General features: G+C 35.6%; 1 protein-coding gene across 7 annotated transcripts in view; it reads left to right on the top strand.

The window, feature by feature from the left end:
* LOC119790752 (Kv channel-interacting protein 2) overlaps window positions 1–13,807 on the top strand; it is a 142,624-nt gene that overhangs the window by 119,114 nt on the left and 9,703 nt on the right. For 2 of the 7 annotated variants that reach the window (XM_038296459.1, XM_038296460.1), the window contains exon 4: window positions 12,441–12,539. The exons of 4 other annotated variants lie outside the window; for them this stretch is intronic. In XM_038296459.1, coding sequence (XP_038152387.1) covers window positions 12,441–12,539 — 99 coding nt within the window. Of the gene's footprint in view, window positions 1–8,124; window positions 8,654–12,440; window positions 12,540–13,807 lie in introns of those variants that run through there. One more of the 7 variants, XM_038296461.1, reaches the window with a different exon arrangement.

Raw genomic sequence — 13,807 nt, 5'->3', positions numbered from 1 at the left:
CTGAATATATGTGCTTGTTAATGTGCCATGACCTCCCTCCATTTGCTTCTACTCTGGCTTCATAGGCTTCTTGTATATCAAGCAAGTATGATAAAGGGAACCAATAATTAGTTTGGTTGGTTTTCCTGGTCTTGATGTAGTGGATCATTAAAAAAAAAAAAAAAAAAAAAAAAAAAAAAAAAAAAAAAAAAAAAAATATATATATATATATATATATATATATATATATATATATATATATATATATATATATATATATATATATATATATATATATATTCGGTATATATCTCCATCCATTTATTTTCCATCGGTATTGCGAGGGGTGCTGGTGCCTATATATAAGCCAATTACTTAAAGACACATAAAGAAGCGCTCAGTGTTGTGCAGCACCTGGTAGAGCTGGACCAAAGCTGATACTGTATATGAATAGTCAGGAAGATACACCAGCAATTGTTTATAACGAAGAGATTAGAACTGATTTTTTAAGAGATATTAGATATACGCTGCTTTGCCAATTTTTTTTTCTCTTTGGTATTTAGTCAAGTTTCAAATTTCAATAAATCCTAATTAAATATTATCTAATAGAAATGTAAACCTGGAAATTGTGTTTACCATGTGCATTTGAATCTGGTATCTACTTTTTAGGACCAAGCATTTCTGACATGGTGGTATAGAATTGATATGCATTCTAAACTTTGCAGATTTTTATTTGTAATCAGTTTGAAAAAAATGCTAGCATTTTCCTTCAACTTATTGATTTTTCACCAGGTATTTCATCACAGTAAATCCTAAACAAAATAACTTCAAGTGCTTAGTTATATAGTTAAATAAATTAATGACTTCAAAGGGATATTGTTGCAAGGTATTGTAGAAAAACACATAAATGCAAGAATTATGTTATGGATAACTGAATATGATAATACATTTATGCACCTCTTTTTCTGATTACATGAATTTAACTGGCTGTCCCATCTAAATTAATTCAAAACCAAAAAATAAAAACATGCAGAGGTTTGGTAATCTTAGGTCTGTTCTAACCATGTGCATTTCTAGCACCACAGCATAGATTGGGACTAAAGTAAAGAAGATGAAGGAAAAGTACTTTTTACATTCTGAATTAGGATTGTCCAACTATGTAAATAGGATGGATGAAAAACGGGGAAAAAAATGCCAAAGGTTGAAAATAACTTCATTAGAACAATTAAAGTTAGTGTTTCAGAAGAAGCAGCTTTTATTCAGTGTAAAGGTTTAGAGCTAGTAAAAATAAAATGACTGAAGTGATGTGAAAGCTTTTATATTACATGATAGGAAATGAAACAATGTTATCAGTATTGGGGCAAGACAGTGGCACAGTTGGTAGCACTTTTGCTTTGCAGCAAGGAAGGCCCTGTATGTTGTTTACAGGTTCTCCCGGTGCATATATGGGTTCTCTACGGCTACTGTGCTTCCTTCTCACAGTCCAAACACTTGAATAACCTTAGAGATGGTTGTTCATCACAGTGATAGACTAGCAAACTGTTCAGGGTGTACTGTTACTGTCCCCACATTATTACTGAAGCCAACCCTGCATCCACCATCCCTGGCAATCTTGTAAAGAAAATGGATAATTGGGATAATGCATTGGAATAAGTGCAGGTAAAATGCTTGTCGGTCACCACAGGACCCATTTATGCCTGATCTCATGCACACATTGTTGCGTCCATCTATGCTCCCTGTAATTGCCCTTCAGTGAATAGGCCAGCTAATGGGGAATAGGGTGTTTGTGTTTATGGAGCTGAGGTGCTACACTGTGTCTAAATTCTCAGAATCCTATAGAGGAAAAGAAATGCCAGAAAGGTTATGATTTCAGAATAATTGATTATGGTTAGGTTTTCCTTCTGCTGTATTGCTAAAACACGGGTGAAAAGTATAATATTAATTTTTTTGGTTTGGAGATCAAATATACCAATGTATTGGCTAACTAAGATGACTGTGAGTAGGAAGAAGTCTGTCCTTGTTGCCCTTGGCTGGGATTCTTTTATCCCTGTGCCTCTGCTGGTTAGCCAGTTATAGATGAGAGACTGCAACACAAGGAGGATCACATAGGGGATATTTAATACCCAACTCACTCCTCTCCACCTTCATCTCCTTCCTATCCCTCTTTAGTTTTGCTGCCTTTATTCCCACTGGCACTATATATTTCAATTTGATTGTAGCTGTATGCATGTTTTCCTATGTACTTAATTAAAAATAATAGATCATATGTCAGCTGACCCATGGATAAAATAGAACAGTTGTTGGGGTTCTGTGTTTTTTACATTTTTTTTATTATATGGTTGTGGGAAAGAATAGAAAATCTGGTAATTATTTAAGGCCAATACAGATTGTTTTGTCTTCAATCTAACTTGTTCCCAGAATGAGCTGCAAATATTTTGGGCTGATTCTTTAGGCCAATATTGTCTTTTCTTGTTCTTTTTACATAAACAAATGACAGCACAACAAATGTTACAAAATTGTTACCAATGACAAATAGAGGGAGGGGGCAATAGGTGTCATTTACATGATCTCAAAGGCTCCTGAATCCGCTGATGCTGATACAGAAAAGAATGCTATTTAGCCGAAAAAAATATTATCTAAACAGCAGCCAGGGGTAAATTTCCTTGACTTTTTTTTAGCCCATATTTGTTAGGATGCATGTTATAATGCATGTTTTGTTTGTCTTTTTTAATATTTCTTTTCTAATTGTTTGATTGGTTTATAGTAGGACGAATAGTTTGATTAATATATTGATGAATAGTATCATGTAGTATATGAGCAGTTATGAGTTTTTTTTAACAAACTGGAACTGACTTGGTTTTCTATTGCTATAATGCTTGTATGAGATGAGATGGTTTAATCCCTACTAAGATAAATTATACAATTAATTTCTCTAAATAAAAAATACAATCTCTTTCCTTACACCTGTTTCCCTGATGCAGAGTTGTTGCTGGTTGCTTTTAAGATGCTGAATGAAAGTGAGATTTATTTGGCTCTTATACTGCCCAGACGCTTTTTCAATCTCTGTCTGTTATTTACTTTTTTTTTCATCTGGGTCTTGGCTTGAATCTTGCACCTAAATAAAGTATTAACAAGCACAAATAAGCCTAGGAGAAGGATTTACCAGAAATAATCCTTGACATTAAACAGCGAGCTGATGGGTTCACCGTGTTTTACATTTCCAAGGAAAAGTTACAAGTTGCTGCCGTTCTGTTGCCAAGTTGATCCTTGTTCATGGCAGCATCACAGCACCATTCTGGCTTTCCTTTTGGCTTATCTGTTATTTAAAAAAAGGTATAGTAATGTGTTGTGTAGCATGAGAAGTTGTTGGTTTCCACTGTAATTTAGCTGCTGAGGCAGAAATCTAACATGCATATTTCAGTGCAATATTTCCAAACAGCAACAGACAGCCATTCAGAGCGCTGTGCCTCACTTTTAGCTTGAAGAATTATATTTTATTTTTTCCTTCTGTGCAATATCGATCCATTCAGGATGTTTTCCTGATTTGGCTCCTGGCAGGAAACAGCACAGAGGAGCGTGTTTATGCTTTGATACAAATATGTTTAGAGGGTATTTGTGAGCGATGCAAATCCGATTTAGAATTTGCACATGATGCAATTGGAAAGGAAGAGAAACAGTCGAGTCATGTACAAAGATGACTTAAAGCACAAGGTTTAATATTTAGCCTGTTGTATGTTTTGATCTCAGACTGATATAGCTGATAAAGTGTTATTATAGCTTTTTGAATGGCAATGTGTGTGAAGATGTCGGAAATTATAAATGGCACATATTTTTAATCACAACCCCACAGTTAGTCTTTTTCTGACTGGTGTTGAATTTAAATGAGAGATTGAAAAGATGAGGAAAGCTTGGAAAGAGCCAATAATTCTCTAAAACATTGATGCAAATTAAATAGTTTGCTTTACACTGACATCTACAGGTATAAAATGGCCATTACCTTAACAAAAGCAAAGATGTGTCCGACTATCAGCCTTATGTGAACAGTTACAGCAAAACCAGTTCTGTTCTGCTGCTTGTTTACTCATAAACAATGTCTGTTTTATTTGTCTAAGGGTTTTCTCTGATTTGCTGGTGTGCTTTGAGCCTTAGTCCATGTTCTAAGTGGGCTTTGTTTCAGGGGAAACACAGAGGACTTTTATCCACACAGGGCAGAGTTGACTGTTGCCCTTTGTAAATGAATTTGTCATGTAAAAAAAAAAATTTTATACCTCTTCTATAGTTATCTTTATCTGATATTAGACATCTTTTCATGACCTGAACCATGTAACTGATAAACATGTCTTAGAAGAGAAATATTTTAAGTGCACTGTAAATCCAAAACCAAAATTTGCTGAAGATGCAGCAAAGTACATCTTGTTTTTTTTAACTAAGTAAGTAAGGTTTTCTGTCTTAAAATGTACTTTAAAGTTGTAGCAGGTTTTTATGAGGTTACAACATAGGTTTTTAACCCCCACAAAAAGGTTCTTTACTCTAAATTATGTTCATGCAGCCAGAATGGCATTGATAAATCCTAATTCCTCACAAGAGAAAATATTTGTTTAAAATCTGCTTCCGTACAGTTTCATTCCTCTATAATTCATGCTGAAAGGACCGAGCCTTGCCTTTTTTTTTTTTTTTTGCCCCACATTGCAATAATAAAAATATCTTCAAATGCTAATGGGCCATGCAAATGGTCCATTATTTCATTTGTCTAGTTGATAAGATACTAGCCAATTTTGAGCTCCATTTATCAATGACCTGCTGTGTGTCTCATTTGCTCGATGCTTTCCCACAGACACACGTTTTTCCCCTCTTTTGGACATTTTAATCAGTTTTAAGAGGAATAATTGCCCAGGTAGACGACTAAATATGGAGGCATTTCAATTAGGGGATGTGTGTGGCTTCAGGCAAACTATTCCTTAGACTAATCAACTAAGACTGATTAACCTAACATTTTAGTAATAGGAGTGTGTGTGTGTGTGTGTGGAGGGAGGGTTGGTCAACATCCAGCTATTTAAAATTACGCAACTGAATGTCCGACATTATTTTTGGTAGGGAGCATCTCTTGGGATTTCTTTAAGCAATCATTTTCTCATGCAGATGAGCTGTAAACGGTTTGGGCAGTAATAACCTCTTTAATTTATTAGGAACCTAACAGCCCTCACAGAACCTTTAGAGGTGGGAGAGCATAATGCGTGAGAAGAGGTTTGTGAGACTGAACATCTAAGGAAGTTTGCTGGTAATCTCAACACTGGTCTGCTAATTATAACCCACAGTCTCTCAGTTTCTAAGTAAGTGGAGCATTGCTTTCAGTCAACTGGCACCAGACTGCACAGACCTCATGCTGGATTAGCACCGAAAGTGACAGCTGTCATATGGGGAGCTGGAATTTGATTTGTTGTTTTATCAAACTCACTAAACCATCGGTATTTCAGATATATTTGTTATCTCTGTGCGTCTCCATTTTATTTAAACCAGATTCATTAATTTGGCTTTGTGTACAGTTAAAATGAAAAATTTGTGGTAAAGGAAACTTAACTTTGTCAGACATGAAACTATTTTTTCCAGTTTTAGGTCATTTTTGCATCACAAAAAAGATTAGTATTTTTAAAGTGCAGAATAGAATAGAATAGAATTGAATAGAATGATTAAGATTATTTTGGAGAATTGTGATTTTTTTATTATCTAGTTTGCATTCTCTAAGGTCACTGGACCTTAATACAAAATCGGGAACTCCAGATGAATATGTGATGGCTTATCAAAATTCATTCCATCCATTCACCAATTAACTCAAATAATTTGAGTTACTTGTGAACCACTAACATACTAAGTATGATAAGTAATGTACAAATAGTGTTGGCAGTAAGGAAGGTGTTAAGAAGAGAAAGAAGGATGATTTTTTTCTCCTTGGTTCCTTTAACATTGAGACCTCCTGACTTTCCTATCTGGACCATATTAGCTATATGGATTCCCACAAACTTTAGTGTGACAGGACATATAGTACAATATAATACAATATACATACATAAAATTCAATACACATACATAAAATCCTTACATTACTCTGTGTAAGTACTTTTTATATGTTTTTCTACATCAATTGATTGCTACATTTGTGTTATTTCTTTTTTTTTTAAGGTGGATGTAGTTCACTTCTGGGTTGCATCCTCCATTTGCGTTGTGGTCGCGTAATGAAGTGCAAAAAGGTGTTCGGATTTGGCACAGCAGTTCCGAATTCCTTTTCTCCCTATGGTATCCTTGTTGTATTAGGATAATGTTACGGAGAACAAAAAAAAAAAGTCTAAACAGCCATATGTCATGATTTTGCATGAAAGAAAATATTATGACTACGCAAATTCCGCAGGCATTTTTCTCATAAGAATCCTGTATTGAAAAATAAAAGTTGTTTTTTAATAACTTGAATGAGAAAAAAAACACAAGATTATTTTACACAAGGAGCTTGTTCTCTTATTTTTGGCCTCGAAACTCGAAACAAAAAATAAATACAGTTACAGTTTTTTGCATAATAACATAAATAACACCAAAAGAGATTTTATTTCTTGACAAGCACAGCACTGCAGCCATCATTATATTGTAACTGCAGGAGGTGCTACATGTTGTTTTCACAACAAAGTAAATATGACTGTACAAGAAGATTTAAAACAAAAAAATAAACCATTCTGTTGTGTTTGGTTGAGGACGATTATTAACAAATAAGTTATTCAAGTTGGGTTTTTTTTATCTTGTGAGGTGAATATAAAAAAAAACTCACCCTTACCGTATATGCAATTTGATGTTACGGGGTTTGACCAGGCCAAGTTGAGCTATGGAGGATGTCAGAATAATTGCAGAAATAGATCTATTTTTTTATTTCCCTTACTGATGATTGGAGGGTTTTTATTTTTTTGAACTTTGAACTTCACACCACTTTTAAATTTCTTGTTGTCAGTTGTTGAAACCTCTGGTAAATATTGGTTTAAAGAAATGGTTAGTTGATTGGGGAGGAGGTGTTTTTCATCCTGTTTTTCTTTTTTGAGTTCTTCTGTTTGTTAGAATTTAAATTAAATATTCTTGTAACTCTTACAGGGGTCTCTTTAATGATTTGTTGTAGATGCTGATGAGTGTAGCCAGAGAGGATTTTCTGTATTAGTGCGTCCTACAGCTCTGGAAAAGCCTCTGATTGAAGAGACTGTGGTTATCCAACGGTCTGATGAAGAGGATGCGTGTGGTTGTCTGTAATGTACCTCAATTTATGATGGAGTTTTATTTTTTAAATTAACTCTAGATGTGAGTCTGGAGGAAGAATTGGCTAAGCCGCTGTTGATGTTAACAACTAATTAAACAGATTTACTCATAAAAGGGGGGTAATATTTTAGACTTATCTGGTCGTCAGTTGTTTTTTGACTACTGTCAAAAGTTTTGTTCAATTCAGTTTCTAAATAGGAACTGGATGGATGGATGGATGGATGGATGGATGGATGGATGGATGGATGGATGGATGGATGGATGGATGGATGGATGGATGGATGGATGGATGGATGGATGGATGGATGGAGAGAGAGAAAGAGAGAATTTTAGCAACCCATGTGTACCAGCAGGATCTCTTGTCCCATCCCATGGGCAGCTCTGTGCTGCATTGCGTATGCTATACATGTTGCCTAGTTTTCACCTCCATGTTGTCCTCCTGTCTGTGAACATGTGTCGAGTTTGTGCTCAGGGGAGATTGCCACATCTGTGAGTTTGCCCACGACGGCTACCAGGTCAGATGCTTTGGATTTATTTTGTGACGATTTTACTCCAGTCCTCATAATCTTTGACTTTTTATACTTCTTCTTCTCAGCAGTCTTAGTGAATTTTCTCCTCACTGCTGTTATGTCCCTCCTTTCCTTAATACATTGCCTCATCTTTTCTTTTGTTTTATTCAATTTTTCCAGCCTCATGGTATCTTGTTTCAGCTCATCAACTATAAGTAGTATTCCCCCACCATTTCCTTCGCTTATATGTATGATCCCTTTCCTCTTTCCTCTTTTACTCATCCCCATCACTGACCCAATTAAGTGTGGGAGGGACAAGGAAAGTAGCGGAGTGACGGAGCTGAGGCACAGAGTGGAGAGAGTTTTAGAGTCAGAATCTGGAGAAACAGAGAGTCTGAAAAAATTGCCACCAACCTGTCAGGACCTATACAGGGAATTGTCCGAACTTCACCTGGAAGATAAAACACCTTTGACAGGCTTGCTGGATGCAGAGGATTGAATCGGTATCGGCTTTTACCTTCTGCTTTGGAAGAAGAAGCAAGGAATAAAAATCTGTTTTCAGTGAAAAAATAAATAAGGTTGGATGCAAATCCAGGATGGTTGGACATTGGCAGATAGAGGGGGACTGAGAGACTAAGACGGCACATTCCTGTATGGAATCTGAAGGAACGAGGGGTGTCCACGTGGTGCTCGCCTCCCGTAAGCCAAGCGTAAGATTTGAGTGAACAGGAACAAAGGGAAAGGAAAACAGGAAAAGATGTATCTGTTCTTCCGAGACAAGTGGGAGGTGGAGGGGCTGCAGACTGTGGGCATCCTCCTGGTGGTCTGCAGCTCCCTCAAACTGATGCACTTTCTGGGGCTTATCGACATCTCTGTTGCAGGTAAGGAAATGTTTAGGAATCAGCAGGAATCCTAGAGGTTGTAAAAATATTTAATAAAGGGATGGTACATCGGGGAAACACAGCTGGCAGGAGTCAGAATAAATGTGTGTGATTATGGACGTGGTATGTGCGTGTGTTTCTTTGGAGTAAAACACGAAGTCCTGTGAGCCCAATTTCCAACACACTTTCTGTGCTGCCTAAGTGAAGCTGGAAGAATTATCATTTATTTGATATCAAAAAGATATCAAATAAAAGATAATATTAGTTTCAAGTTTAAAATCATTTAAAAAATCACTTGAAATGCTTCAGTTAGAATGATGAATTACTTTATAATAAATAATTTTTTCAGTCAGTTAACAATAGTTGCATATTCATTTTTTTTATCCACTTATACATTTTTTTATTTAACTTTTAATATTTTTTATTTTTATATTTTTATTTAACTTTTAATATATTTTTTATATTAATCATTTTTTTTAATATTCTCTTTTTTGTTTAAATACTAGTATCAGTAACAATACAAATTTTAAAAGGACCGCCCCAATATCTATAGTATTCTGAAATGCTCTTTGCCCAGTCAATGAAGTAATAATGCCTCAAGAAAACAGATCATGATTTAATTTTTACATTGTTTTTTTAAATCAATAGCAAAGATTTCCTGATCATAAGTTCCTCCGTTATAAATATCTGGGAAGCTGAACTGACAATATGGGTCCATGCAATATGTCATAGCCAGAGTGCCACCAGGACACAAGACACAGCTTGCATGGTAGATTAAGGGCTTTCTGGTTGGAAGATTTAAGCATTTAATCAAAAATATCCTTCAAAAGATTTACTTTTTTAAATTCACTTACTTTCCTGATTTGTGATGTTGTTTTATCTTATTTTTTTTTATCTCATAGCTTTAACCCACCCTTTGATCTTTTCAGATTTCATGTTTTCCTACATTGTGTTAGGTAAAGGAACACAAATTTTATATTATGCTTAACTCATTACAAGAATCACTCCATTGAGACATGCCCCACTGAATACTAATAATCCAATAACAGTCAAAAAGCATAGGCAGGAGCATTTTTTATATTTTTATTTTTGTCTCAGATCAGAATGAAAAAATAATTTTGGCTGTCATTGTTAGAAGAAAAGTAACATCAAAGGTAGCTGAGCACACATTTATCATGGTACTTTGGCAGTTAAAGAAAGTAGAGAGACAGACGGAGGAGATGGAGTGCAGGCTATGAGGCGCTGACAGAGGAAATAGATTATTCATATCTTATCACAGAGAGTTTTTCTGGTGAATCAGCTTTGATGGTTCTTGAAAGTATTTTAGGCTCAGTGAGCCTCGCAGAGTCAGAAGGAGCAGCAAAAATCATGAAACAAAAGAAGTTTTGTTATTCAATGTTTTTTAAAGAGCTCCAGAAAAGACGTTGGAACAATAACCGATGTAATTAAACCTCCATGTGATCTTTTTTTTTCCTTTAGCTTGTTTGATTTTAAGATCATATATGAATTTACTACATCTTACTCTACGATCATTTGCCTTTTATAAATTCCCTCTTTCTTCTGTGGTAGTTTCATAAATTTTTAAAGTCTCTTCTTCTAATTTTGTGATACGGTCTGTTGTCAGGTTCATGTAGAGAAAGATAAATTGCTTACCTGTACAAACAGCTCAAGGCGCCAGGGTTGGGCCTGTGCTTAGGCAGTAGAATGGATGAATCTGCCAGATATGGGGAAATGTACTCCACATCCTCTATTTGCAAATAATGTCACAGTTGAAGGAGGCAATAGTCCCCTCAGCTCCGGGCTTCTAAGAGACAAAAAAATGACACATCATAAAAGCTATGTTTCCATATCTTTTCACACAAATGGTATGTATTTTTTTTTATCATTTGTTGGTCTTTTATAGGTTCTCCTTCATAAAAAGCAATCCACTGGACTTTGTTTCCAAGTTTGAAGACATTTCCAGTCCCATTAAGGAAGCTTTTTCGATTCAAAATGTCAGGAATAGTGTTTAGTTCAAGGTTTTATAGATGTAGCCCTTCAAAACCTTGTTTTTGTTTTGAAGCATGCAAATTGAAACGGACGAATGGGTCCACCCCTTTGGAATGGGGGTCGTTTGGCTTCTTTTGTTAGCCTGAAATGCTCCATACCTGTCTAAGTCTCTGAAAGGGGGGTCATTAAAGGTAAATGTTGGCCTGGCTGAACAGGCGAGTTCTTCTGCTCTCCTGTACAGTTGTTGGGGTTGCGATGATAGCAGGAAGGGATCAACTCAATTGCTGTATTGGAGGTTTTTGAAAGCTGAAATCTGAGTCCTTCCCCACTGTTTAAGGTTGGTTTTGCTCTCTTAAAATAGATGGCTTCATTCAGTATCTTTTATAGATACTGAAGGCATTGTTACTATGCAGTAGTTGGTTTCTGGTCTTCGGGTAAAACATTTCGTCCATCACTTCAAAATTATTTTATAGGATGAACTTAAGTGAGAATTTTTTTGTTTATATTATCATATTTAATATTTAGCACTGATACTACTCGCTTCCAGTGAAAGAAATTGATAAATTTCAACACGTTGTTGGACCTGCGTTTGCCCTGTTTTAAGGCACACATCCCCGTCTTTTTATTTACCTTCAACAATGTCACACATTTTTTACTTTTTTTTATTTTTCTTTTTTCCAGAGAAGAAAGAATATCTAATGACATCATGAGACCATAACGACATTTTGTTGAGACAGCCAACTCGTATCTGGAGCACAGACACAACCTAAAAAATACAGAGGAATTTCAAAGCACTGATTCGATTTTTCGCCAAAGATCTTGTAGAGATGAATAGAAAGCAGGTCTGCTATGTACTCGACTATGAGTGAAAATGATAACCTCGTGGCCTTTGCAGAAATTAAGCCCAATTAATTCTGGAATTTGGATCCTGGAGTACGCCTGTCTGCTGACATCGCTCTTTGCTTTTCATGATGGATGCATCACTTTGTATGCAGCTCTTCTTACCTCAGTTCTGAAAATTGGGAAATTCTGGATTCATCAGAGCATGTCAGCCTCAACAGCTCCAAAGTCAAGTCTTATTTCTAATTTTTAGCATATTGGAATTTCTTTTCTTTTAAGCCTTGATTTCTTCAGACTGCAGAGCTGCTTAGCCACATTCTATTTAGCTGTATTTGTATTTGGAAATGTTCCTACAGACGATATATCCATGAGCTCTGCCGTTGCTGTTTTATAATTTTACCAAATATTTAAGTGATCACCATTAACAGCCCTTTATTCCCTTATAAGCCTATCAGTTTTAAGTAATGCGTTGGACAGTTTTTCATCCAATTTTGTATAGTAACAGAATTGTAATGAGATGTTTTCGGCTTAGATTCTTCGATGTATTATTAGGCCCTTCTAAAGAAGATAAAAAATTTTTTGCTAACCACAAAACACGTCTTCCAACATTATAACCAATGAGAATGCATAATTTACTGCAGAAATAACTTGCTGCCAGATACAATATAATCCATAATTGTTTAAAAGGAGTATTTAACTTGTTATAACCAAGTGATGGCATTTCTTTGTGCAGGGAAAATTACATGATTTATGAAAGCATACATACAAGGACACAAATAAACACGGTCTCCCTTTGCTCAGCCAAGCCAGAATGCCACTATTGGCATCATTATTGTTGTTATTGTATTTTTTGTTGGATGCTATTTTTGTGTTTGTTCTACAGACGTGTTACTCAAGAAGTAAATTGACTGACCTCTGTATGCATCTCTAACGGTTGTGCTATGGTTGGTGATTGCAGGTAACCCCTCCACCAGTCAAAGCAAAAAAACCATAAAGCAGCGATTCCTCAAGCTGCTGCCGTGCTGCAACCCCTCGACTGCCCCCTCTATCAGTCAAAGCAAGTGCTCCTTCCCTCTTAATACATCTGCTTTCCTCTCAATAGCCTCTCTTAAGTATTTGCATTTACATTTTATCATTGTGTAGTGTGGGATGTCAAAATAGAATAGATATGTTTACATTTAGTTGATATATTGGGTATTTTGACTTTGTTTTTTTTTTTTACTTAAGCTATAGCTTTTATAGACAAAGCTGTAAAAGGTTTCATCATGAAAAAAAGTACTATCGACTTTGCCAGACATTGGATGGAATGCTTAATGATCTCCTTAAAGCAACAGTCTAGATTTTAGCCTCCAGGGTCATGTCACCTTCCAGGTTTAGCCCCCTGAAGATCACTGGGGCACTGTCACAAAATCAAATTGACTCCCACAATGTTTTGGAATCTTTAATGAAATTATATGTACATTTACTTAACCAAGTTATTTCATCCAGCTCCACTAAACTAATTTGATTTAATGCCTATTATTGGTGCATTTATGCCAGTTAAGTTCAGTTTAACTATTATTAGTTAGTCGTATTCTAGTTATTGGGTTTCACTGATGGAATATACAGTAATACACTCATCTTGCAGTTAAAAAACCTGGTTTAGTGGAAATGGTTGACATAACTGGATGAAATACCTTGCAACATCTAATTTCTTTATTTTTTCTCACATCAAATAAATAAATTAATAAGTTGAACCACCTCAACTTAAAAAATCAAATTTAAGAGCTGTGCATTGGTTAGGATCAATAATGAGAAAGTCTAACAGCTGAACAAAATCAAACTTTTAAATAAATGACACACTTCCGTCTCACTACCTATGCTTACATGGACACAAATAATGGGATTGAAGGCCTGATCAGATCAAAAATGGAAACGTGTCCGACTGAAGATTTGAACCTGATTTGGTCTGATCAGAAAGAACTTTCATTCTGATTGAGAAAAATTTGTTTTGTTTTTCCAATCGTCATTCCGATTTGTGTCTATGTATACAAGCATTTGAATACCTGAAGCAAAATAATCTCCACTGTGCATGTGTGCTAGTTCAGCGTCACATTTTTATCTTTACTCCTAACTTCATCAACAGGCTCCTTGCGTTTGCTGGAGGATTTGGCACCAAAAGTAACATGCCATCCTGCCCTGTACCTCTTTAGTGAAGAAGCGTTAGCATTAGGTACTGCACCAAAAACAACAGTATGGATACAAAGATGTAAAGAAGGTCCATCATGGAAAAAACTACATTAACAGACATGATTTAAAAAAAGAAGTTTGAGAGGAGGGCATAAA

This window comes from Cyprinodon tularosa, unplaced genomic scaffold (genome assembly GCF_016077235.1).
Source record: "Cyprinodon tularosa strain WSP-4 unplaced genomic scaffold, ASM1607723v1 ctg37, whole genome shotgun sequence".
Lineage (NCBI taxonomy): Eukaryota > Metazoa > Chordata > Actinopteri > Cyprinodontiformes > Cyprinodontidae > Cyprinodon > Cyprinodon tularosa.
Note: the sequence above shows the minus strand (reverse complement) of the source record. Positions and strands in the feature narration are given on the sequence as shown.